The sequence below is a fragment of the Mesitornis unicolor genome, unplaced genomic scaffold (assembly GCF_000695765.1).
Source record: "Mesitornis unicolor isolate BGI_N332 unplaced genomic scaffold, ASM69576v1 scaffold48286, whole genome shotgun sequence".
NCBI classification, from domain to species: domain Eukaryota; kingdom Metazoa; phylum Chordata; class Aves; order Mesitornithiformes; family Mesitornithidae; genus Mesitornis; species Mesitornis unicolor.
In genome coordinates this window covers 2,185-28,513 of record NW_010191232.1, presented here as the reverse complement: position 1 = coordinate 28,513, position 26,329 = coordinate 2,185, and the positions used below count along the sequence as shown (strand labels likewise).

Here is a 26,329-nt window from a genome sequence, read left to right as displayed (position 1 = left end):
TTGAGTATCCTCTTTTTTTCTTCATGATGTAATAACTTTGTAGTTTACATTTTTGTAATGTGGCAGTGTAATGTAGCACTCAGGAGAAGAGCAGGATAGAGAAAAAGATTATGCAGTTATTGTGTGCTTTGTTTTTTTCATTATTTCTTCCCCAGAAAGCTACAGAATGGAAAAATGTGCTGGTAAAGTGAGTTCAAATTGAAAGAATTTTCATCTGTCCTCCCACACAAGCATTAGCAACCTTGTTTTTGCTGTATGAATGCTTATATTTCAAAGTCAGCGTCAAAGTTCCTAAGGCTAAGTAAGGAGATGATTTAGGACATTTTCCTGATTGCAGCTTGTTGTGATTGTCTTTCCACCAACAGTTATTTTGCTTCCCTGTTTTTTTTGGCATTCCTCAAAATAGTTCTTCCATTCAGACACTATAATTCTTATCTTAACCAGTGCACGGTAGAGAGTCTTTTGCTCCTACTTGTTTTTATCTGCTTCTGGCAAGCAGATAGGAAGTTTATCCATTTTGAAAGGTATCTGTGAGCCAAAATGAAATGCCTCAACCACTTACTTGGAACGCCGCTTACAACATCTTGTTGATTTTTGGGGAAAGTGGTGCCAACATGACTAGGACAGCTTTCCTGGAGCCAAGTAGTACCCAGAATCCTCATATGCAAAGGTGAGGAGCCTTCAGCCCAGCTGGCGTGACAATTAAGTGTTGTGATCACAGTGTCTTTCACTTTCTTGGCCATGCTGAATTATATGGTGTTGCGACTCTAGTCGTCTGTTCTCTCTTCAAAAAAGAAAAAAAAGGCCCCCACTTGGTGGGACCCGTGACAGCATGTTCTGCCTGTGTGTTATTTTCAGATGTTAAAAGAGGAATATGGCTTTGCTGCCTGAGCCGTCGCAGCCTGAAGCTCTGGCTGGGAAGTGTGCTGGATGGCATGAGGCTCTTGAGATCTCCAAGGGAGCCAGAGTTAAGCTCTGGGACTTGAGGTTCAGAGCTGGTGTAAAGTGTCAGTCTGTGCAGCATGCCTGCTGGAAAATGACTGGTAAATCTGTACTGAGCTGGTTTAAAGAAAAAAATGCTGTGGGGAGTCCCTAAGGCCTGCAGAGAAACCATTCATGTTTAATGTACTTTTCCCTGCCATCCAGTTAAACTAACACAGTGCTTAAATGCCTCACAATGATGACATTCTGCTGTGCAGCTGTTAAGGTTCAATTTTGAGGGAAAGGGAAGTAATTTGGCAAAGCGAGAAATATTTTATAACTGCAGCAAGTACCCAATGTGAAGTGCATTTATGCTGTCACAGATTCTTTACTGAACCATTGGTGTGGTTTAAGCCAGCAAGCAGCTAAACACCACACAGCTGCTTGCTTGCTCCCCCAACTTCCAAGTGGGGTGGGAAAGAGAATTGGAGAGGAAAGGTTAGAACACTTATGGGTTGAGATAGGAGCAGTTTAATGATTGCAGTAAACTAAAATGATAATAATACAATAATAGAACACAAAGTTATACTCGGATTATATGGCAGCTACTGCTTGTGCGCTCTCAGCATTGAATATTAGATAAGATAATAAACACTGAGCACAACAGCCCCAGTGAAATGGTCACAATGAGTGGGGCAGTAGGCCTCAGGAGGAGAATGACAGGTGAGACCCTCCAGCAATACTGACCATCAAGGGAAGAGATCATCCTCAGCAAGTTCCCCAGTTTATAGTAAGTGTGACAATTATGGTATGGTATAATTCTGTTGGCCAGTTTACATCCACTGCCCTCGCTTTCATTCTCCCTGTCTTCTGCACCTGGCTAACTCAGAACTGCTAAAGACCTCATTTACTTTCTTGGCTGAAAACTAAAAGTGTCTTACCAACTTCATTTCCACTACATTGAGTTCTTTAATCTCCTCAGAAATTGAGCTTTCCTGCATAGAAAATTGGTTCTGTGATTTGATCCCAGCAAAACCAGGACAACCATCCAGAAATGAGACAGATACTCTTCCAGGAAGAGCTTTATTCCTCTAAAGATTGCTGAGAATTTTTTGGTATTGGAGTTTGAGAATAAATAAAGAAATATATTTAAATACTCATTAACTTCACTCATGTTAAGTGTGTGAAAATTACCCAGGTGGTAAAACTTTGATTTGAGCTCAATCAAGTTTGCTTTGGCTTTCCAAATTGAATTCTTAGCTCTCTCTTCTGGCTGTAATATGACAGCACAAATGATTCCTTGCTTTTTATTTAGAGCTTTGGCATAATAGATCTAAAAGCAAGTTTATATTTTTCCCTGGTTCTTTTAAGTTTTGCTGTCTGTTATACAGGGGTTCTAAGCTGTGTAAGCATTAACTTCCAAAGGCTGATCTTAATTATTATTTCCCCCTCTCTGAACTGACCTCAGACATTTGACACTGGGAACAGGCCAAGGGAAGCGAAGGGGATTGCGAGCAGCACCAAAACAGCAGAGGGAAACCTAGAAATTACATCCAGATTTTTTGGTTTAGGTCTCTGTTTGCTATGTAAAAGTACTTTTGATGATGTTTCTGTGAATGTTAAAGCATAAAGATTTTTTTTTTTTACCTTGCATTGAATTTAGTCATTTTTCAACACTGACTTCTAACAGTGCTTATGGCTTGTATATGTACTCAGATCTCTGAGAAAGGGATACCCAGAAGTGCAGAGTGAAAATTCAGTGGAGTTACTATCTTGATTTGCTGTATAATCAGCATGCTTATTTCTTATACTTATTTCCATGTAGTCTTTATTTAAATAATATGGTATCTTCAGAGCCTTTTGACTTCATCCTTATAATGTACTTTAACACTTTGATATTGTCTGTCTCTTCAGGGATGATTCTGTCCCAGAGGATAATATTTGGAGGGGTATCCTCTCTGTGATTTTCTTCTTTCTAATCATCAGTGTTCTAGCTTTTCCTAATGGTAAGTAAGGTTTATAATGTTTATATATCACTTTTTGTAATGTGCATTTCTTTTCATTGTCGCTATATTTCTTTTTATTTAAGTACTACTTTTAAATGTAATTTTTTCTTTGCAATTTTGATTTATGTTAAGGAATAGTCTAAAATGGGTTACAATCATACTGAACAGAGATAATGGTAAAATGCAAGTTACTTATAGCTTGTCTATCTAACAAGGAAGTCAGATTTTCAAGATCAGTGTCTCTGTTTGCAGGTGTGCGGTTGCAGCTCACATTGCTAAGTAATGATGCTGCCAGATCCTTAAATAATATTTAAATTGACTTTACCTCAGTGTGTTTCAACAGAAATGTCATTCTACAAATTCTCAGAGATGTATCTCCTTACATAAATCACCTCATCAGAAGCTAGTGATAGTTAGAAGTGGTCTAAGTCACATTACAGTGTAAAACTACAGTTGCTCTGTAGAAATTTAAATTGGACACAAGTTTTGGTAATTGTGTAAGAAGCAGAAAGAACAAAAAGGAAAACACTCTTGTGTGACACTTAATTCTGTAGTGGAAATGCTGTCTTCCTGTTTGTTTTATTTTTAAAAAAATTACTTGTTACTTATTTTTAATTTTCACTTACTGCTGTCAGCAAGAGCATAATTCTTGGGTAAGGTCTAAACTGTCTTAAGGTTGGCAGTGTTTAGGAAAAAACAGCGATTGTGTTCAGGGCAGCTTTGTGGGGTTATATTTTTCTCATATTTTAAAAATCATTAATCCATAGTTTTCATTAAGTGCTTCCTGAACTACTGAGTGCCAGAGAAAAATGAGCTTTATTCATACAGTGGTGAAAGAGCACTCTGCAGTGCATGCTGAAAATATCTGTTCAGTCACTTCTTACTACCTAGACATATGATTCATGTTTAGAGGTTTTCCAGTTTCACCAGACTTACTTTCTCTGCTCTGCACATTAACTGGAAGGTTTTTAATCTGATAAAGTCAGTTTAATCACTGTCTCTAAAGTAAATACTGTTGACACTGGTAAAAAGCATGAGTATCTTACATCTTGTCAGAGATATGGTACTCAGTTTGGAAGCTTGAGGAGACGTGATTGCTAAAACTTCATGGTCATCTGAAGCACCATGTTTCATTGCTAACACACAGAAATATGTATTTGATGACTTCACTGGGAGCAAGATATGTGAGCTGTGAATTAGAAACCAGATCAAGAGATCCTCAGGTGACACCTGAGATATGGTGTCTGCTGAGCAAGCAGCATATTGCTGTTCTGGAAACATCTCCACTAAAATAATGGAAAATTTTGTCTTTGCCCTACTAGTTGGCAGTGACCTTTTACTCTCTGAAATGTGCTGCTAAAGATGGGGGGTTTTATTGTTTTTGTTTTTGTTTTGTTTTTAAATAGAGCCCCAACTTTTTGGTATATTACGTAGTTTGATGGAGTTTTGATCTGTGCTCATGCCAAATCCTCCTATGAGGTATACTCAAAAATAGATTGTGGTTCTTACTGACTACTAATAGGCTTTTTGTTTACTGTCCACAGGACCCTTTACACGTCCCCACCCTGCAATATGGAGAATGGTTTTTGGTAAGTTTTAAGTTGTGTTTCTGAATTTTTCAGTGCTTTCACAGGACTGACCATTTTAACTTTCAGATGCATGGAATTGTCATGAAACATAATTGTGCATCAAACTTGTGTGAGCGTCAGTTCCTTTCCACTTCTGAGCACTCGTTTATAGTCTGTTCTTAATTATGTTTGGGAAAATCATTGTAGTTACTGTGTCAGGATGGTGTAAATTTAAATCACCAGAAAGGGATAATTCATTCTGATACTCTGTTTTAATCCTGTTTTCTGTTTGTGCTTCCTAATCTCCTTCCCCCACACCTTTCCTACTGCCATCTCTTCCCACCCCAGAAAGGTATGGGTTTTTTATAGCTACTGCATATACTATCTGACTTCTAATTAAAATTCTTTTCATTACTGGCAAATTATGCTAATAATTTATATGTTTATTAAATAGTATCATAGTATAGCTTAACATAAATTTACCAATATTCTTAACATGTGCATATTCATATTCTTATAATTTCAGCAAAAATACTTGTAAATATTAGTTGCATCCATAGCTTGGAAAATAATTCTATTAACTACAGAACTTACTGAGTGAAATCCTGCTCCTTAAACATGTGAATTGCATGGCAAAAACTTAAGGAATTTTATTATGAAATAAATTGTCATTCACAGAGCATATCCTAGACTTCAAGCACATTTACAGAAAATTAGGCACATTTGAATTAAAAGCTGATCTGTTTCTTTTTAAGGGGACTGAATGTGTCTTTCTCCCACCACCTCGTATAGCTAAAAATAAGTAGTCTCCCAAAGTAGCTGATTACTCATCTGCTGACATTGAGAGGATACTGCTGATTAAATAGTACTTGTTAAAGAATCCTTCTCCATGTGAGGTTTGAGAAACACACGTCCTACTGCTCATTTCAGGTTTCAGCAAATGTAAATGAAAAGGCCATTTTCTGTGTTGATACTGTCAGAGCTTGATCCTCTGTACTTTTGGGAAAATGCTGCAAGCAAAATCAAGAGTAACTTTTTTTCCCTGTGTAACTTTGTTTCTTCCGGCATGGCTTATTTAGCCGTGCTTGAAATCTCAGACCTGTTCAGTAGATGAAAGGCAGGAGTAGTGTGTCCTCAACATTTCAGGGTGCACCCTCGCCTGCAGGCTCTGCTTGTTGTAGTAGTTTGGCATCTGTTTACCTGATGTGTTTTTAGGATGTACTGCAGAGGACAGTATATATATTCTCTGCTCATTTGTGTGTGTTTGAGAGGAAATTGTTCTGTAGCATACATGGGGGACTAATAACATGTGAGTTCTAGTTATAGTTTAAAAAACCTTTTTAGAATTGCTATAGTTTATTTTGGATGGCAGACACTAAGTTTCTTCACATTGATCTTTCTACCTTCCATGACATTGCGGCCGGACATGGGTAAGTTTGAGCGCTAGACTATGGAAATTGTTTTAGTGTTTGTGGCTCTTCCACGTGTGGTCTTAGATATCTGTGAACTTGTGGATAATGTAAAGATATGTTCCCAACAGTAGTTTCATCTGCCTGCAGATCTTTACCTAGAACTCTTAACTTCTTACAAGTTTTTATATTTAAAAAATCCATATTCAGACATTGGAAGAAGAGAGGTGGTAGTCCCAAATGCAGTAGTGTTTCATAATTTCTAATGATGTGAACAAAAATCATAATCATATGTATCTTTAAAAGGCTCAAGCAGAAAATATTCCAGCTCACAAAAGTAACTCAAGTATACATTAGTTTATATTTATAACTAATCTTTATTGTCTGCATAGCTCAAAATTGCCGGGTGGAGTGATTAAATTGATCTTTGTGTTGAAATTTGCATGTAGGCTAAGAGGCCTGCATTAGTGAGACTTAAATTATTGAGAATACTTAAAGCAAAGGGAGAGAGCTAATCCAATCCTGAGGTCCTAATGTATCTCTTACTAAATAGCTTCCTGCTCACAACCTTGTACTACTTGTGTCTAAACTGATTAGACTGGTTTTATTTTGATTGGGTCCATGCAGTTGAACATTATAATATATCACTTTAAGCAGGAGGTGATATGAAGGGCCAGGTCCTCAAATATTACTATCTGACTTGTGTCTCATAAGCTTTTTTGCATGTAGCCACTGTGAGAAGAAAACTAATTTATGCAAACTGGGCATGTATAGAGCAACAGGCTGAAAGCAGCTTTTAGGTTTCTTCTGTGTCCCAAGGAATTTTGTGAGTGAACATGGTTTTAAAGCTCAGTCTTTTTGCAGGTCTCAGTGTGCTCTATTTTCTGTTCCTGGTGTTCGTGCTCTTCCTTAACTTTGAGCAGGTAAAAGCAGTGATGTACTGGCTGGATCCTAATCTTCGATATGCCACAAGGGAAGCAGACATTATGGTATGTATCTATGGCACTTTATTGGACATTTTGGCTACTTTAGGCATGTTTTACGTGAATGTGAAAGGATAAATCTGAATTGGCTGGCATGAGCATTGCAAATTTGTGCCTATACTTGACAGTCAATGAGCCTTTTATATCAGTTGCTATTTCTTTTGATTGAAATCAATTGGTGTGAAAAAGTATTCTCTGTATTCTGTCTAATGCAGATGTTCAAATGCAGTTGGGAGTGTGAGATATGTTTGCAGTGGAGTGGCTTTGGATTCCTTTAAATAATAGATATGGGCCTGGATACTGAAAACAGACTTAGCAAGGTAGTATCGAAATGAGGCCTGTATGGTATGTGTTCCCCACATCAGGTTTTTTGATACCACAGTGCTGCAGTCAAAGAAGTTTAGTCTTGGCTTATTGCTCGGAGCTTAGTATATGTGACTGGCATGCTGCTGAGTATGTTGAAGTCCAGGTACTGCAACTGCAGGGCTCTGCTGCCTTCCAGTCACCCAGCTAAGCACTGGTGCTGTTAACCATTGGGAAATTACTTCCACAGACCATGATCTGGAGTGGTATGGAAAGCCAAGCTTGTTCTTCTGCCTGTTGAGCAGCTTGCAAAGTGTTTCCAATACAGAGAACATTCCCCTTCAGGGGAGGAAAGTAGCACAGGGAGTTGAGGTACTAAAAGGAGGCCTGGGAGAAGTACGTGAGGTATGCTGGGAGGTAGGCAGAAGGGGGTAAGCAGTTGAGCACCAAGCAGAAGAGGGTTACTGCATGGAGAGGCAAGAATTGGCAGTTTAATCCTCTTCATTATTGCATCAAATTGCTGCCCATGACCTGACCAGAGTTTCCTTGCTTGTAGGTTTGCACACTTGTGCACTGTGGTCACCTGTTGTGTATAGTAGGTGGTGCTATCAGGCTCATGCCTCAAGAGTAAGGAAATACACTGATTGTCTTTGGCAAATAGCCATTTCCTGCATATGCAAACTACTGCACAGTGCTAATCAGCAGTGCCTGCAAACTCCTGCCCTGTAGTGCCCAAGAGGGAATGGAAATCTTTACAGTGCAGTAAGCCTACATGAGCCTGTCAATAGTGAGGGCTGCATACAGCCTCCTCAGCTGGAAAACTCTGGGTGCTTCAGGTGCTGCACCTCAGTGGATCAGCAGTAAGTGCTGTGGAAACGCAGCATCCAGAGCAGAACTGGGGCTTTCTGTTCTGCAGGAGATGCGTGGTGGTGGTGAGATGTGGGCAGCCTGCTGTTAGGGTGGTGGGAGGACATACTGCTAAATGGAGCATGAGCACAGGGGTTAGTGATGTTGCTGAGCAACAAAAGGGAGCTGACATGAGAAGTCTGTTTGTAAGTCAGGTTCACCTTTCTCTCCTGTCATTTAAGTTAGAAATAAATAGATTTGAGTCAGAGGAGGACTAGTATTACTACTGGCACAGAACCACAGTACAGCAGATTCCCTGACTGTAGCAGTCAGCGGAAACTTACTCTGTACTACTTTGCAATCCTGATGCTGTCACTTAAAGTTGGAATAAATTTTTAAAGTTCAACTATAATGAAGACTGCAGCTTGGTCTCTTGCATAGGACTGGCAAAGTTGCTTGAGTATAAAAGTAAGTTCAACACATTTCACTGTATGACTGACAGAGCTGCAGCTGGAAAGGTGGTGAGATAGAGATGGGTGGGAAAAGCCCTAGTAAAAATAAAACCAAAAAAGCAAGAGCCATGAAAAACATTTACTTTTAGAGTAACCTCCTTGTGTTCCCTCATCACAGAATTTCAGGTATCATGGTGTAGCTATGAGTCTGCAGCTTCCATTGTGCATTCAGTGCTGCTCTTGCTTTTTTAAAGAAATTAAATACAGCGACTGTACGACTTTGTGTGCGTGTAGGTCAAGATGCCAAAGTGACTTCAACTGGGAGCTTCCTGAAATTTGAACCTGGATGTTTCTGCATATATGTATAACAAAAAAGAAGCAGAAATGTGGAAGGAAGCTCTAGTGTGTGTGGATTTGTCCACTGTTCTGTCAAGGTGTTTCCAGTTGTACTGAGAATACAGCAAATGAGCCAGTTTCAGATCTCTTTGGGTATGAGCACTAAAGCTGCAGCTTTGCCATGCTTAGGGCAGGTGGTGCATCTTTCTCTGGATGACCAGCAGCACTGGCATGTGTGAGAAACGGTGCCATGCTTTCACTTCAAGTGGCACCATCTGAGCAGTAAGGGTTACTTACATTTTTGTAGTGAGACTTAACTGCCTCCTGATAGGGAACATGAGAGACACAAGTATGTGTGTGAAATTGTGCATTCTTCTCTGTATGGATTTAAATGTTTCTCTGCCATTCCCTTTTCAATTTGATCATCATTTATTTGTGTAGGATTAGCAATAGCTCTAGCCTGAAAGAGAATCAGTTCTTAATTCTACAGCATGGAGCAGTGCTGCATTGTCACCTGCAGGCGGCAATGTGTATTTTAGGAGGAATTTTTATAAATGCGTGTTTTCAGTTGGGAATAGTTCAGTTTGTGCCCAGTAACAAGACAGAACTCCACAGATGCAGCTTTCTGATGGCAAACAGGTATTTTTAAAATGTTTTTTCATTTGGGCAGTGATTTCTAGCACTTGCTGTACGACATTATGAACACATTTCCTTTGTTATTGATGACTAGGATATTATATGTAAGGAATATGCCACTTATCCACGACAGAACAGTTGCAAGTTCCCTTTGATTTTTTTAAGTTTTTTTCCTTCAGCCCTATGACTGAACTTTTTCAATATCAGTGTGTTCTGGGAAATTCCTCTGGTGAGGAAAATAAGACACAAAAGATACTCAAATGAGAGTTGAGATCAGTAATATAAAATTACAGACTGGTGAGGATGAGCCACTGATAAGCCACATCTGAACACCAGACAGCATGAAAATGGAGAAAGGTAGTTATTTCAAATCAAGATCCCAAATTAAAACAAGTAACTATTTTCTGGAGTATTGTTTGCTGGTTTTATTATTATTAATTTTGTTGCTCCTACTGTACCGCTGCATGTAAGAAATACACATTCTTTCAAGAAGCAATGTCTATTCTATCTCCCTTTAAATTGGAGCTGTACCATGATGACATTGTCCTAATACTGAAAGTTTTCTTGCAGAGTTTGGAAGGACAAGAAAACAGAATAATGCATATTTTAATATCCTTATAATTTCAGGTTCATTGCACTGGATAGAAAGAAGTTTCTTTAATGTTTCTGAAGCTGCCTATTTGTTGAGGTTTTTTGTTGGTTTTCTTTTTTTCATTAACAGGAGTATGCTGTGAACTGTCATGTTATCACCTGGGAGAGAATCCTCAGCCACTTTGATATATTTGCTTTTGGGCATTTCTGGGGCTGGGCTATGAAGGCTTTGCTGATCCGCAGCTATGGGCTGTGCTGGACTATTAGCATCACATGGGAGCTCACTGAGGTAGGCCAACCACTTACCTTAATTAAGCAAATGTATGACACTTAAATTGTTCTTGGGGAAAAGTGAATGTTACTACAAGGATGACTGACTAGGTCTCAGCGTAGATCTACATTTTAAGCCTTATAAACCAGATGCCGAGCAGTTGATGCAGTTGCATTACTGGCCAACAGCAAGCTGAGGTTTAGGTAAGTGACTTACTAAGACTTGAACAGGAAGGCAGCCTAAGCCAGCCTATTGGTGCCATTCATACTTTGTTTTTCTGATGTCATGGGAGTCAACACTGATGCTACTTCAGATGTTGACTAATATTCCCTCATTCAGAGCAATTGTTCTCCATTTTCACCTTGCAACATCTGTGATCTACTGTAATGATCCCTTTACCCCAAATACAGCAGTATTATGCATTGTGTATAGTTGTGGATACTGTACAGTGAAATGGAGTTGAAGCATCCCTGAGGAAGGTGTGAGGACCCATGAGGAGAAGTCTATATGAAATGTCAAGACACTATTTGGTGTATTGTTTTCTGTCATAAGCCCTTCTTTTGTTAAATTGTACTCCACAAGCCTAATTTATTCATGTTCACTGACATAAAAATGCAATTTTTTTTTTTACAGTATATGAATCTAAGCTAGTTCACACACAATGTAGTCCCCTGCACCATGGTTTGGAGAACTACTGACTATTTTTGTTAGCCAGCCTTACCACAGTTCTCTGAAGCACGTGTTTAAGTCATTTGACTGTTGGCACTTCCAAATCCTATTTTGGATTAAAAAAAATACAGCTACTTTACCTGAGTGAGTTGACTATTGCTTAGACTGCTGGTCCTTATTGTCAGATCTGTTTTAACAATGCAAGCTGATTAATTGCTACTCTTAATTATTTTCATTTGCATGCAACCTAGAGCTTGTTTAGTAGAATATGTCACCTAAAATCCAAGGATACGTTTCTATAAAAATTAGTTTAATTTCAGTATATTTTTTCATTGGACAATTCAGAGAGAAAGAAACAAATCCAATTTTTATCAGTTTTTGGGACAGCATAGTCTAATCTATCACACTTAAAATACTAAGTGTAGCTGTAAACACCTGAATTTAGTCCTTAAAATCATAGTTTTCTGTAGAGCTTGCTGTCTTGAGAGTGCTTGGCTCATCTGACAAGGCATTTATAATTGAGAAACTTAGATAAGGATTTAGTTGTCTAAAATTAAACTTTTGGGTTTGAAAATACTGGTGCCGTGAGTTTGTTTTCAAAATATGTTTTTGTTCTGTGGCATTGAAGGGTACCCTGTTTTCTAAGCTATTTTGAAACTATTTAAGATTAGAATTTCACAAGTACTCATCCATCAGAAAACAACTTTGCTAGTTACTGTACTCATTTTTTTCCCTCTGGAGAAGGATAAATTTGGATTTGGTTCTCACGCACTCTTATCATTCGGTTGATCATTGCACAACTATCATCTTCAATTTGATACCGCATGGGGTGTCTAGTATTTCCTGTTGTTCAAAGGCAGATTATTGGAACAGACAATATGTTGGGTAAGGTTCAACATATAGAGAGGTTATCACCACTCAAATGGATTTTTAATGAATTAGTTAATTCAGGAAAGCCATCAGAAGTTATCAGAGCAGTTACGTGGGGATTTAGCTGTGCATCTCCTGTTAGCTTTAATGGATTTCAGCTGGCTCTCTGTGCTGAAATGGGATACTTGGCTCTTGCTCCTTACTATGGGAGTAAAGTTGGGATGCAGGCAGACCTTGGTGTCTCATTCTGAGTAAACAGCTAGCACCTTAGAAATGGTCTGGCTAACTCCTGTGCTCTGTTTTTTGCTGCCTTACTAGCTGTAATTTTTGGTGATTTTGGCTAGATAATTGCAGTTTGAGATTTGTAGCCTAGTGCCCCTTTTGGATTAAATTAATTCAAAACATGAAAGGGAAAATGTAGCAGCATTGTATAGCTTGGGAGAGAAATTCAAGTTGTCTTTTCTACAGGTTGAAATTCTCATAGCCATGTCAAAGAAAAACAAGTTGCTTTGATATACTTCTGCAAGAGTTTTCAAAGGAACTGTCATTGTCAATATCAGTCACTGGAATTTATTATAAATGGACCAGTATTCATTCTTGCGGTTTACAAAAAATATTCTTCTTATTCAAACTTCTCACATCTGATTTTTTTCAATATTTTATTTTATACATCTGTTAACAAAAGATATTTTATTACAAAATCATACCAATAATTTTCCACAGACACAGTGTATTTACATTATCTAGCAAAATTAGTACTACTTTTTGTGGAAGTGAGAATCTTCTTGTTTGGTATGTGTTTTGTTAAGCATCTCCTTCAGTATTCCAAAGGGACTGCCTAACACATGGCTGTTTTTATTTCAAGTCCATGGCTATTTTTTTCAGTCTGTTTTTTGGGTTGCTCTGATTTTTCTTGTGGAATAGAGAATACAATTATTTTCTCTTAAAGGAGAACAAGAGGCGCTGAATCCATTTCTAGCTCTCAGTAAATTGTTTACATCTTGCCTTAACTCTGTCTGGTTGTCCTCTTCCACTCTATCGAAAGTATAAAGTCACCAAATGTATCTGTAAATACATTTAATTGCATAACTAATGCCTCACAGTGGTTTTGAGTATTCAGAAAGGAACAGATTGCTTCAGAGGTAAATAATTTGTGAACTTTCCAGGGGAAATCTTTAAGAGACTGAATACGTTTTCATATATCCAGATGGTGTCAGCTTTTCAGTCTGATGTTGGTTTTGTTTCTGGCCTGTTTTCCAGTATCTTCATCGTAACAGTACCTTCATAATTAGTGCTTACCAGAGACCTGGTAGGAACGAAGAGTGGAAAATCTTAACTTCTTGAGCCATTCTGGATCAAGTATAGCAGCAGAGCTTGTAGTGTTGAGAATATTGGTGAACTCCTAATCTTTTTACAGACGCTAAACTTCCTAAAAATAGTAAATTAAAGAAAGAGTTTTGAAATAGAACAAGTCTAAACTCCTGAACTCCAACATGCTTTACTACTGACAGTTGTTACGAATGCATCCATTCTACTTACTGCATCTTGTTGCTGCTGTAGAAAACATACCTCTTAAAACTATTTAGCAAAAATAAACCAAGAATTCTCTTCTATTTATTCTTTAAAGCACAAAATGCCTTCTTTCCTCTAAGAAATGCATTAGTTTTGCTTGTTTCATGCATTTCTATGGATGTTCTGTGTTTCATCTTTGAGAGGCCAAGAGCTGCATGATACCTTATATACAGCATAGCCCCACCAGGGAACAGTGAGAAGGAAACCTCTGATGTCTTGTGTGCTTCTGTCCAAGGCCTTCTGAAGTTAATGAAAAGATGCCCATCAAATTTCAGTGTTTGTGGATCATGTCCTTGAAATATGACACGTACTGAAAAGCTGATTTTTGAATGTGTACTTAAAAAGTGAATTTACATGAATTCTGTACTGTTCCTCACCCAGAATCTTTTTGCTGTATTCTGTAGCTCTTCTTCATGCACCTTCTGCCTAATTTTGCTGAATGCTGGTGGGATCAAGTCATTTTGGACATCCTGCTTTGTAACGGGGGTGGCATCTGGTTGGGCATGGTAGTTTGTCGTTTCTTGGAGATGAGGACCTATCACTGGGCAAGCTTCAAGTAGGTCTAAATTAAAGCTTCATAAACATTGTGTTTGATATTATAATACTAAATTAATTTCCTTGGGAGATAGATCTTAGCATATGTAAAATGCACGTGGTATGAAATTAGCATGCAATCTGCATGTGCTTAACCATGCTGTAAGTTTACTTTAAATGTTAAAAATCCATCTCTGTAAAGCATATATTTGTATATACGATCATGTATACATCATTTTCCTTTGCAATCTAAGTTACAAGCATTGATGCCAAATGGAAATATAAAGTAGTAAAGCTATTTGCATTTGCAGTTTATTTTGTACAAGTAAGGCAGTACAAGGCAGTGAACAAAACTTGAAATTGTTTTCTCATTATACAATGACTTTGAACTGGATTTGGGCTCACTTTGATGATGCATTAGTGTGGCAATCTGTCAGCATGAGTGGTAATTGCAGAAGAGGAATCTGGCTGATTACACCTGTGCTGTGAATTGCCTTGCCCCATTTCTGACCCTCTAAAATAACGAGTTGCCACAGGATATCGCCTTGAGATGGAAAAGGAGCTCAAAGCTTGACTTCCAAATTTGTACCCTGCATGAACTTCTGTACTGCTTTCTTTTCTTACTCACAAATTTGTTAGTTGCTCTGAGAACCATCCAGCTTTTAGTCTCAATTCCGTTTTCCTGCATTTCAATTCAGGAGGAATAATGAGCATTTCAGAGTTGACATTCCCTCTGTTTTTAAAGAGTTGACTGAAAGTTAAAATGACAGAATATCTATGGCAGGACTAGTCTTTACTGTCTTTGTGGATTATTTTTTCCTCACATTATTTTAAATGGATGAGTAGTGGGTTTTTTTTGGTGTGTTTTTTTTTTTTTTGAACCTTTAACATGAAGAGGAGCTGCATCGAATGAGAAGCTTTTGCTTGTGCCTTTTTGTTTTCTCAGTGAATAAATGCTCATCTTAAAGATTAGAAGGTTCCCCTTAACTAAGATCCTGCTAGCCTAAGAGAACACAAGTATCAGAAATAGCAAATCTAAATCTCCATTTTTGTCCAGAAGGGCCAGGGAAATAACAGGGTGAAAACTGGCTTCTAGCCCTGCTAGTCCCCCTTCAGAAAAGGGAGCTCTGAGTTTTTCTTAGATTCCCTGTCTCTTAAATGCTGTTGCTCATCTGAATTAATGTTGTCAAAAGCAAGAACCAGTTACGCATCTGTCAGATGAACCTCCATCCGCATCCCCTTTCAAAAGGGAATTTTAAAGCCTTCTAGCTTTAAACAGTGCTATCACATCTTTCCAGAAGATTCACATGCTTCTACTATCAGAACAGCAGGGACTGTGTGTGCTGGAAGTGCAGCATTTTCAAACCTGTGGAGCCAGCCACTGATACAATCAATGAATCACGAATTTGACATTCTTACAGGGACTAATCTCAGTGAGCTCTAAAACAGGAGGTTTTGGGATAAGAGCAATGTAAATAGACTAGGAAGAAATATCCTCTAGATTTTCCAAGGGTGTTGCAGAATCACAATCCTTGTTTCTTTTCTTCATGGAGAGAATGTTAAATGTTTTGATGTTAGTTACTGACTGACGATAGAGGAGGGTGGGCTTTCATAGCAGGATGCAGTCTGGCTGAATTGTTTAATAGATAATATTTCTTAATTCACCCTTGCCTGGTATACAGTTGTGTCTGTGAAGATATTTGCTGTCCAACAAAAAAGTGTGATTGTTGTGAAACATGGGTAACCTGCCTATTGTTTTGGTTTGTTGTTTGTTTGTTTTTTTCTTGTATAGTCCTTGTATTTATTCCACCCATTCTCTTTCTTTTTTAGGGACATTCACACGACCACAGGAAAAATCAAAAGAGCTGTATTACAGTTCACCCCAGCCAGCTGGACCTATGTCCGCTGGTTTGACCCTAAGTCTTCATTTCAAAGAGTGGCTGGAATCTACCTTTTCATGATCATTTGGCAGGTAAGAAAGAAATTCTGTGAAATCAAAGCTGCCATCAGCTCAGTTACTTATTGGCTGTGTTTGGCTCAAAGATATTCTAATGCAATATATGTCTGTCATTGAAATACACAGTTAAATGAATTGATAATACAGAACTGGCCAGAGCTTTGTTCACAGGAGTTACATGATAGTTCAGGAGTGTAATTACAGAATAGTACTGGCCATCAGATTGCTCTTTGCAATTGTATCAGTTTTAAGACTGCTAGAAGGTGGGTCTTGTTTGTTTGGTTTTTGTTTTGCTTTTTGTTTCTTTTCCATTGATTGTTGAATGTATCACTTATGCTCAGTATTCTGGCCTTGATCCAGCAAGAGGTAATAGTATCTCCCAACTGCTTTGGTTCTTCACCATGCAAATGCTAGCAGACTTCACTAAAAACTTTACATACTTTAAAAATTATTTTATATTTTTAATTTGCTGAATTTAGTTTTTAAAAGGAGAACCAGAAGCATTTGATATATTGTTATATATATATATCTATATATTAAAAAATATATAAAATGTGATCTTTTGTAATCCTCTACTAAATTTACCTCTGTTATTCTTACCTGACTAGGATACGAACATTATCAGAAGATCTCTGCGGTGTGAATTAGTGTCTGCTCCCTTAATGAGTTTCTGGAAAGGGAGCAAATACTTTCATAGAGGTGTCTAGGGGGAGAATTTGTTTTACTAATCTGTTCCCCTCTTGTCTTAGAGTGGAAGTCTTAGACTCTAAATCCTCAGTCTAACCAGCAAGGTTATAGTAGAACATAGTTTTCCTTCCATGTTTTAGTTCCCATATTAATCTTTGCACTTTTTCTCTAGTAACATTAAGAGTTATGAAAATTGAACACTATTAACTAGCTTTTTTTTTGGTAGCTGACTGAGTTGAACACGTTCTTTTTGAAACATATCTTTGTGTTCCAAGCAAGTCATCCTTTAAGCTGGGGGAGAATTCTCTTCATAGGAATCATTACAGCACCCACTGTAAGGTAATTTTGTTGCCATGGTGTTTTTTCTTAAGTTTAAAGTAGCTTGACTTCTAGGTACCGAAGAACTGCATGTCGTTTGTGAATAGTACAGCATATGTCAAGAAATTTGTTTTTGCCACCCTGAAAAGCAAAATAATTATCACTTTCAATAAAATGTATTTTCAGCCAAATAAACTAATAAGGTAAAATGTGTATGAACATCTGTGTTTCCATAGAAATACAGGACCAGTATGTTCCATCTTCTGTTTGTACAGTGTCTGCCTGTGTTTGAGTTAGCTGCATATGTTTTTCTTGAGGTCTGCATGTGAAAATATCCAAGTTGTTGAGTCAGTTGCTCACAAAAGTGTAGGTGAGGAAAAAGAAAGCTGTTTTTCTAACTGAGCTTCTTTCTCTGTTAGTCTCCAGGCAATATTAGCATGTTATAAGAAAAGATAGAGCATTTCCGTATTCTGAGTAACAGAATAGTATATATGCAGTATTAACAGTTGTGTAGAAACATTAACCTGCTTTTAGCTATTCACACTACTTCACATTGTTAGTAGAGTCCCCTTGATTTTTTTTTTTATTTCTATTTTTTTCTCTGTGAGGTAGCTAGTTGGTAGGCAGAATGCACAAACTTTTGAAGTTCAAGGCAGGGGATACCCCTTTTGTGAGTACAGTGACATTGCCTTGGACAGTTACATGGCAGCTGTGCATTGTTTAATTCCTAAAATACAGCTAATAGTGTCTCGAGTTATGTGCAGCGATTTCACACTTAATTAAATCTCCTTAAACATCCTACAAGCTCCTGTATAGGTGAGCTTTTAAGATTTTTTTATGGCACTTGCCAAGCTGTCTTTTTAAACAATCATTATTCTTAAACAATCCTTGTATCGTTGGATTAATAACACTTGTCTTCCCCATGTGTCAGTGCAAGTCAGAGACAGAGATCGAGAAAAGGAACTTTGGTCCCTCTCCTTTGGAATTCCCCTCTCTAAACTGGTAAAACTTAGGAGTGTAAAGAACAGAGCAGAGTGGTCTCCAGGCCGTTTTCAAGAAAGTGAGAAATTCTACTCTGTTAAGGAGAGGAAAACGTGCCTGTGGTTAGGGCACTTACTCAGGATATGGAGTAGGCAGATTAGGTTTCTTTAGAGATTCAAACCCACACCTCTCAAGTAAATGCAATTGTTAATAAATTAAAGCTGTTAAAAAAGTGGAGTATTCTCTAATTCTTTTGAAGATTATGTACTTTGCCTAAGAGAACTGGAGATTCAGTGGAGAGACAGGAGACAAATCTGTAGCTTTGTTAGTCTGCTGGTTTGGGTACTTTTCCAGTCCTTGCACTCAAGATTGATTTCTGTGTTGTTTCAAGCTATTTAATATAAGTAATAATCTGTCCTGCTGGAATTGAAGCCATCTGGTAGACGTCCGGCATGACTGCATGTGATTTCAACCATCAGCACTTCATTTTCAGTATAGATACATTTGTAACATAAACTCATTTTCTGAATGTAAATATTCTGAGGAATTTCAACTTGACTGCAGAATTTCTTTGTTTCCCTTCTCAGGCAATACTATGCGTACCTCACAGATACACAGTGCAAGAGGGTGGGAACTCAGTGCTGGGTGTTTGGGTAAGTGTTCTTGCTGCATTCTTGAAGTATTTGGACAAATGTTAAGTATGAGTCCAGCACAGAAACAGGCTTTGCCTGAAGTCAGTCCTTGTCATGTGTTGTTTTTAGTGTAAAGAACAGTATGAGAGATTTTCTGGTTTTTGCAAGTTCAGAGGAAAGGAAAATTCTGGATTTGAAGGTAGAACATGGGAAGTGATTGAATGAGTAAAGAGAAGAACAGAAGGAAGAACTAGAAACTGCTGGATAAAGCTAGGCTCCTTCAAAGTAGTGTTGGCCTTTCTGCCCATATTTTCAGTCGGGTAAGAAGGATAAAGCTTTTGCCCCTACTGCTTGCCTGTCATTGGAGCAGTCTTTACCTGGACATCAAGGTGGACATTGCTGCTGTTAGGAATTACGACAGAAGACAGTGGAACAAACCATGATTATCAGCTATTTCTATTCTGTTCTCAAAGAAGGAAAAGAATAATGCTATGAATGTTGTTTACCTTGGCAACAATTTCTTTCAACATGTCTCTTGGAGGAAACCTTAAAATTAAGAGTTTGCATGACTCCTTCTGGTGAGGACTTCCTTCTCTAAATGGCCTGACTAAAACGTACTGTTCTGGGAACCAGAAGCATATGCTATTGTAGCCTTGTAAAAGCTTCTTGTAAATAAGTGGCGTAGTACTGTTCCTTCTGATTTATGACTTGTAAGCTTACAAATGGGAAAACGTAAAAGATGCTAAATCATGTCTTAAAGAAAAAAGTTTTAAGAAACTCTTTAAGAAGTTAATATCTGTTGGCAATGATTTTAAAATAAAAGTAATTTCATTCTTTATATGTCTTATTTCCAGAACACTCTGAACCATTTTGGTGTTTAATAGAAGAATCTATTACTGTTTTAAATTGGAATAGCATTTCAATGAGCCATAAAATACTCAGATCTTATTTAGAGAGAATACTCTGGAAGACTTATCTCATCTTTACTGTTAGTCTCAGGAATGTTACAGAATTTTAGGAACAGCTCTGGCCTGGAAGGCATGTTTCCAGATGCACTACACCACTGTAAAGAATACCCCTTTCTCAACACTTGAGATAAGCAGAGCATGCTGTAATGTAGTCGAAGGGATTTCTACTCTTGTTTTAAATGTACCCTGGAGAACATGACACATCTTCTTGGGTTTGGCTGGGCTCTTTGACTGACTGACTTACCACTTCCATGTATTTGTTTCTGTCTTCAACTCATGACCATAACATCTAGTGGACATATGAAAGGTAGTAACTCTGTTCTTGTTTACTTTTACTGGTGCTGAGTAGGAGTTGAGAATATTTTCTGTAAGACTAAACCTCCTTACTTAAAGAAGATCCTACTCATCAAAAGATGCGTTATGGTTCCTAAAGAGAGGCTGTGACATATGCGGTCCTTAAGGGCATTGAATTTTTTAATGATTGTTGCAGAATAACCTGTCTGTCTAGGTTTGGTGTGGATGGTGCTTTAGTAACTAATTAATCACATAGTTAACATGACTACTTAATTTACACTTAGAATCAGATAGCCGTGCTCTGTTTGTGCATAAACATCTTAGTAGTTCCAGTTCAGCTGGATTGATGTTTTGGAGATAAGCATTTGAATACAGATATGTTACTGAAATCTGTATTTAAATTATTTAGGAATTGAGATGTTTATATCAAAAAGGAAATTTTCTTGACTATAGATGGTAATTTTTGGAGTCTTAAAGAAGACACACTTAAAACCGTTTTATAATTTTGGGGAAGAATTTTCAAGTTCTGCATTATGCAGGAAGATGAACTTCTCTCTGTTTCATCCCAAAGTCAGCATGTAAACATATTCTTTTGCGAGTTGAAGGGAAATAATATTGGCCTTCTGGCTCTGGAAAATGAAGGATTATAGTAACCATCACCCTCAGTTCATAGATCTCACTGAACATATTAGTGTAATATATGTTCAAATCTCTCTTTATGATCACATAATAAGAACTGAAATAAAATATAGAACAGTCCAATCTAATTGTGGGAAATGTGGATGGAGTAAGTATTCACCTTGATACTGCTTGCTTCTGTAATCTGCTAGAAAAAACAGCAACATTAGGAGTTCCTGTTTCTTGAAAAAGCAGCACTCTTCCAGTGTTTTAACTATCTAGAACATAATTTCTGAAGAAATTAAGAGCCAGTGTAAAGAATATTCATATCTGTGGTGGCCAAGGAACACTTCTAAAGGCACACATTGAATTTGTAACAGCCTAACCATGGGGACAATTAAAATCAGTGCTTTGCATTAATATGAAACTGCATTATCTGCAACTTGATGTATACTATAGCATTATCTTAAACAGATGGACAGTAAGTGATGTAAGGTATGAACAAGGCCAGTGCAACAGTTTTGTTGGAAACTGCACCGCTTTAATTAAGATTAAGCCGTTCCAAAAGGAGTATCTGTTAGGATGTTACAAGACCATGTTGACTGAATGAGAACTTGGTGTCTTTAGTTCTGTTGAGTATTCTCATCACACTTCAGTAGGACACTTACACTTTTCACTTAGCATTCTTCTATCTTTTGATTCACCACTTCTTTAACTGCAATATCTGTCCTATTGTACAGTGTGCTTAACCCAAGTGTTCTTGACAAGAATATTGGAAAGAACATATAAATGCAGCAAAGGCAGCTGTATAATTTTTTGAGTCCTTGTTGAAAACAGCCTATTGTTTAATTTATACCTTTGAGTATATCATACCCTCATATGTTTGTTTCCTGATGGTGGTCTTTCTGTTCCCATTGCTGGAGTTCAGTTTAACTATTTTTTTTAATCTGCTGCTGGATCAGTAAGAATAATATAAAACCAAGAAAGAAAAATAGTTGATGACCCAGCACAGTAACACTGCTATCGAGATTTTACTCATACGTTCCTCATTAATTTACAATTAGGTGTTACTTCCACAATTTTAAGTTTTAGGCTCACTCATCATGCTGCAAATCACATTAGATAGTACAGAGAAAGCTGTAATTTATCACTTGCACCAAGACCATCTCTGCAATACCAGTGGTTAAGTCATGTACACATCTTTCCTTCCTTTTTCACAGAGGGAGCTGGGTCCTGTCTGCCAGGCAGCAGACACATTTTTGGCATAAATCTCCCTGGCTGTGGAGAATGCTGGTAGGGAATGTGTCCTGCAGTGTCAGCTTGGGAGATTAGAACACTTGAGCTGATATTAAGTGTGCCTGAACACGTCTGAGGAGGAGTGTTCTTGCATGAGCTCATATACCACCTTAAAGACACTATTGAACAAGTAAAGTATTAAACTTACATGAATTTAACAGTTTTCTTTGTGATTTGCTTCAGGTTGAGAAGAGTAAATTTTCTACACTTTTCTACATTTTTACACTTGTATTGTTAAAAAGATGTAATTTTGTGTCCAGGGCCTGCAGAAACTAAATATATTTCCATGGCAAATGATGGAAGCTTTGGATTCATAACTCCTTGATCCCTACTAAGTGGTGGACAAGCTTTTATAGCTTTGAGCTTGAAAAGATGTGAACATCTGGTAATGGGTAGAGAGATGGAGATATTTGTTTTGATTCTTAAAATGCCAGAGAGGAAAGTAAATATTGATATTTTTCCTCTCACATTTCTCCCCAAATCCTCTGATACTGTAGTATTTACCCCGGTTTACACATAAACAAAAACAAATGCATGAATTCTCAGATAATTTGAAATGCTGTTTTATTTTAATTTTCTCATTAAAATCCATCTGAAGCAAGCAAAGTAGACTATTTAGAGCTGTAGTAAATTTGCATCCAGTAGAAAAATACCCTAAGCACAGTTCTAGTTCACCCAACAGGGAGGCTATTGGTGTTTCAGCATAGAAAAGAAATTTATATACAATAAGGGCTGTGGTAGGTATAAAGAGAATTAATCTGCTACTGTCACACACTCCTGCTTGTTCCCTGGACAAGCAGAGGTTCACAGAATTGTGAGCTGCCAGTTGATCCCTTTTTGTATGCTGTTTACGCTGAAGAAAAGTATAGAAAGAAAAAAATTTCCCAAATAATTTCATTTAATAGTGGTGGTGGGGAGATGTGTGCTTACTAGAGAGTGGTACTTGTTTACAGCTGATGGTCTGAGTTGTGAACATGTGAGTTAAATCCTTAGTTTTTCTAACCACGTTTTTTTCCCCTCCTCTCTTTCATTTACCCACAGGGTTATTGCTTTCCTTGAAGCTATTGTGTGCATAAAGTTTGGACAGGATCTTTTTTCCAAAACACAAATACTGTATGTTGTGTTTTGGCTTCTCTGTGTGGTAAGTGAGATTTCTCATGTGAAACATAAAGCATGGCAAAAGCACTGAAAACATCTAAACAGCTTCCTCTCTGGAACATTGGCAACAGGGAATCTTTGTAGGGGAATGTTGGTAAAGAGCTTTGCACATGTCCTAGGAAAAGCAGATATGAGATCGTTTAGAACACGCTTTGAAGGGACTAGAATAACTTTTTTTCTTACTTCTTGACAAAGCAGATTATAGCCACTTTACCAGTGCTTAACAATGAAACAAACACTAGGCTTTTTATCTCTGAGAGAAAGTGTCAGTTTGATCAAGGTTGTCTTTGGAGGTGCTTTATGTAGTGCCCACTGGAAAGGAACAGGACTTAATGAATAGTGTTAATAAGTAATGCATGTTGTTTCACGCTGATGTCTTGCAACTACAAAAACAACCCTGCTTTATCAGGCAAATTGTTCTCACTCACCCTGCAACTTTCTATACTTTAGTGTGATTTCTGCAAATGCAGGATGAAATGCCCTTTCTGTAACAGTAAATGGATGTGTGTCTTACCAGACTTGTAGCTCCAATGCCAAACACATTTTTAATGGTCAGTGAAAAATAAGGCATTCATAATGGGCTGACAGGTAAATACTTCTCCCTTCTAGTTGGGAACAGAGTTTGAACAGGTGACAGGGAGGCAGGATTTATTGTTCTCTTACTTAGCATGACAATTTTATTCCTGAAACTTCAGAAGAGAAAAGTATTGAATTGCTTTCTGGATCAGAGCACCACAAAACCAAACACGTAACCCAGATTTAAGCATGGGGTGAGGAGAAGGAGAATTCTTTTTCTCCCAGGTTGGTTGTTCCTGATAATATACCTGCAAGTGACTACCAACTGCCTTTGTGTGATGACTGTGAGGACGAAAGTCACACTGACTGTATATCCTGCATGTGTGTGGGTGATCTCTATGTATTCTCATGCTCCCATTGATAATTGCTCTGCATACTCATGGTGGCACAATGTACACGTACCTTGAAGTTGAAGCATGGGTCTTGCTCATCCTGACAAAAGATGCAGGGAGAAACAGAGCATCAAAGTCACTGAATGCAAAGACATTGCGTTTGCAGTAATCTTTTCCTTCTCCTTTTGTTTAGGCCTTTACAACTTTCCTGTGTTTATATGGTATGGTTTGGTACGCAGAATACTATGGCCACCGAGAAAAGGTATTTTACTAAGAAGCCAGTTTTTATTTTATACCAGAGCTAAAACTACCAAGCCCCTACGTATTAGAATTCTTTACCAGAGCTAGTATAAGTGGGGGGATGGTCCAAAGTCTAACTGAAGTCAATAGAAAGAGCTCCCAATTCAGCGGGTATTGGACAGATCCCAAATTACACTGTGGTTTCTAAAGTGTGCTGTCCTCTTCGTTACTCAAAATGAGGCTGTAATTTTAGCAAAGCGTTTGGGGATGAATGGTTAGCTAATGTTCCCATTGTACAGGTGGAATGCTGGGGGAATATTAAGAATACTGGGTTACACAACAGATCACGTGGCAAGTGGTGAGTCCTTATTGTATCGTCTATGTTGTACCATCTAACCAGAAAGAGAAAAGTCCTAGGTACTGGGTGAAAGCTTTATGAGGACTTCTGCCACAGTTTACATTTACAAGCCTAATTGCTAACAGGAGAAGTGCTGATCGCAAGAACCAACATTCCAATGACATGCATTTCTTCTTGTTTTTGCAGACCTTATCAGAAAGTGAAGACAGTCCATACAGTCCAGATGCTTCCTGGCTTCATTCTAAATTCAGTAGAGGTATTGGCACTTCTGCATCCGTGTTCTTGAAGTGGTAGCATTAAGGCTCAGCACTAGGGTAGGGAAATGAGGCTTGAGAAACTTACTTTGGAGACAACTGGTCTTATTTAAGCATCCCTGCAGGAGTTTCACAGATAAATCATCTGCAAAGCAGTTTGGCTTTACTGCCTTTTCTAACTCTTGGAAACGTATTTATTTCTTAATGAAGCAGCTGATGTTTTCTGATGTTATTCCAGGCCATTCTTGTAGGTTTAGGGTATTACTCATTTCTGAATAATAACTGCTGTGGACAGGTTTTCTCTCTGAACATTGCACATTTAATTTGAAACATATGAATGTGAATTGTGCTTTTATTCCTGCTTGTTAAGACACAGTCAAGAATGTGCCCTGGAGCCTGTGTTCTTGCTGACACTTGTGTAGTCAATGCAGTGCTCATGGTCATAAACAGCTTCCTCTGTCCTAAGCAAAGGAGCCTCCTTCTCTGACTTCTTTTCCCTGCACTGGAGGTCAGTTAAGTTACCTGCCTCCTCTGTTAACTCTTTAGTGTGGTCTTGCTTATTGAACAAATATCAGGATTCACACCTGGAAGTTCTTTCTCTCAGAGTTCATACTCCAGATGTTCTTATCATTAAAAATATTTCTTATTTATCATATACTTCAAAAGCACCTACAGCAGAGCTTCTCTGAATTTCACACATTATTTTTCTGGATACTGACATTAATTTATTCTCAATTTAGTAAAATTGTGGATTTCTATATTTTGGAGAAAAATTGCTTGCATTCAAACTTCAAAAAATCACAAACTTCAGCCTCTTTTATGTTTTGCTTTAGAATTCTTGTTTTGGGTCCCCATTGTCTCCCTTTGCTTTCTCAGAGTTGAACATGGTCTTTCATATGAAAGACTGAAAACAAGAATTGTATGCTTACAAGGATCTGTGACTTTGCTTCCATACTTAATTTCTGATAGTAGCACCTGCCAATAATAAAAGTACGGAGGTTTAATTATTGATGTCATTTAAAATGGAGGATATTTCGCCACTGTATTCTGCTATAGCAAACAACAGTTAACAGCTTTGTGTAGTAAGAAATCCTCCCTGCACCACATTTTTTTTTTTTTTTTTTTTTTTTAGAAAAAAAATAGGCCACTAGATGGAGTACAAGTATCAACCAGTTTGTATTAGCCTGAGATAATCCATACTGTAAATGTTGTAGCTCTAGAAAGCTTCACTGTCTTTTAGACAAGAGCTTGACAGTGTCAAATAAAATATATATCTATTTCTCAGCAGGTGCTGACAACAGTCCACCAAAACATTCAGTCAATAGTGAAAGCCACTCATCTAGAAGGAGGAATCGGCACTCCAAATCAAAAGTAACAAATGGAATTGGCAAGAAATAAGAACGGTCTCTGGAGATGTCCTACAGTGTGACCAGAGGTGACAAAGAAAATCAGACATGGCTCTGAATTTCCAAATGCAAGATTGATTTTTAAATTTAAAAGTTTTGAAAAGGAGGTTTTGAAGGAAAAGAGGATCAAGATGGAGCCACCAGTGTAGAGCAAATCATTGCCTGCTGACACTTGCCATTCACTGATTTAAGTCTAGAGTTTCTTCAGCATGTGGTACCAAAAGCTAATGAAGAGTATGCTGGAAAGAAAAGTAATTTTGTCATAGCAGGTACACCCTGTTTTGTGT

At 37.8% G+C, this 26,329-nt stretch overlaps 1 protein-coding gene across 1 annotated transcript; it reads left to right on the top strand.

Annotated features, from left to right (window-relative positions):
* On the top strand, window positions 1-26,329 carry PTDSS1 (phosphatidylserine synthase 1; the record flags this gene model as incomplete). Its single annotated transcript, XM_010186675.1, has 13 exons — window positions 1-22; window positions 2,829-2,927; window positions 4,472-4,516; window positions 6,769-6,893; window positions 10,182-10,340; window positions 13,838-13,989; window positions 15,798-15,939; window positions 16,838-16,950; window positions 18,498-18,563; window positions 22,760-22,859; window positions 23,978-24,046; window positions 24,569-24,638; window positions 25,925-26,329. Coding segments are annotated over 13 exons (1,272 nt in total), but the record flags the coding sequence as incomplete, so codon positions are not given.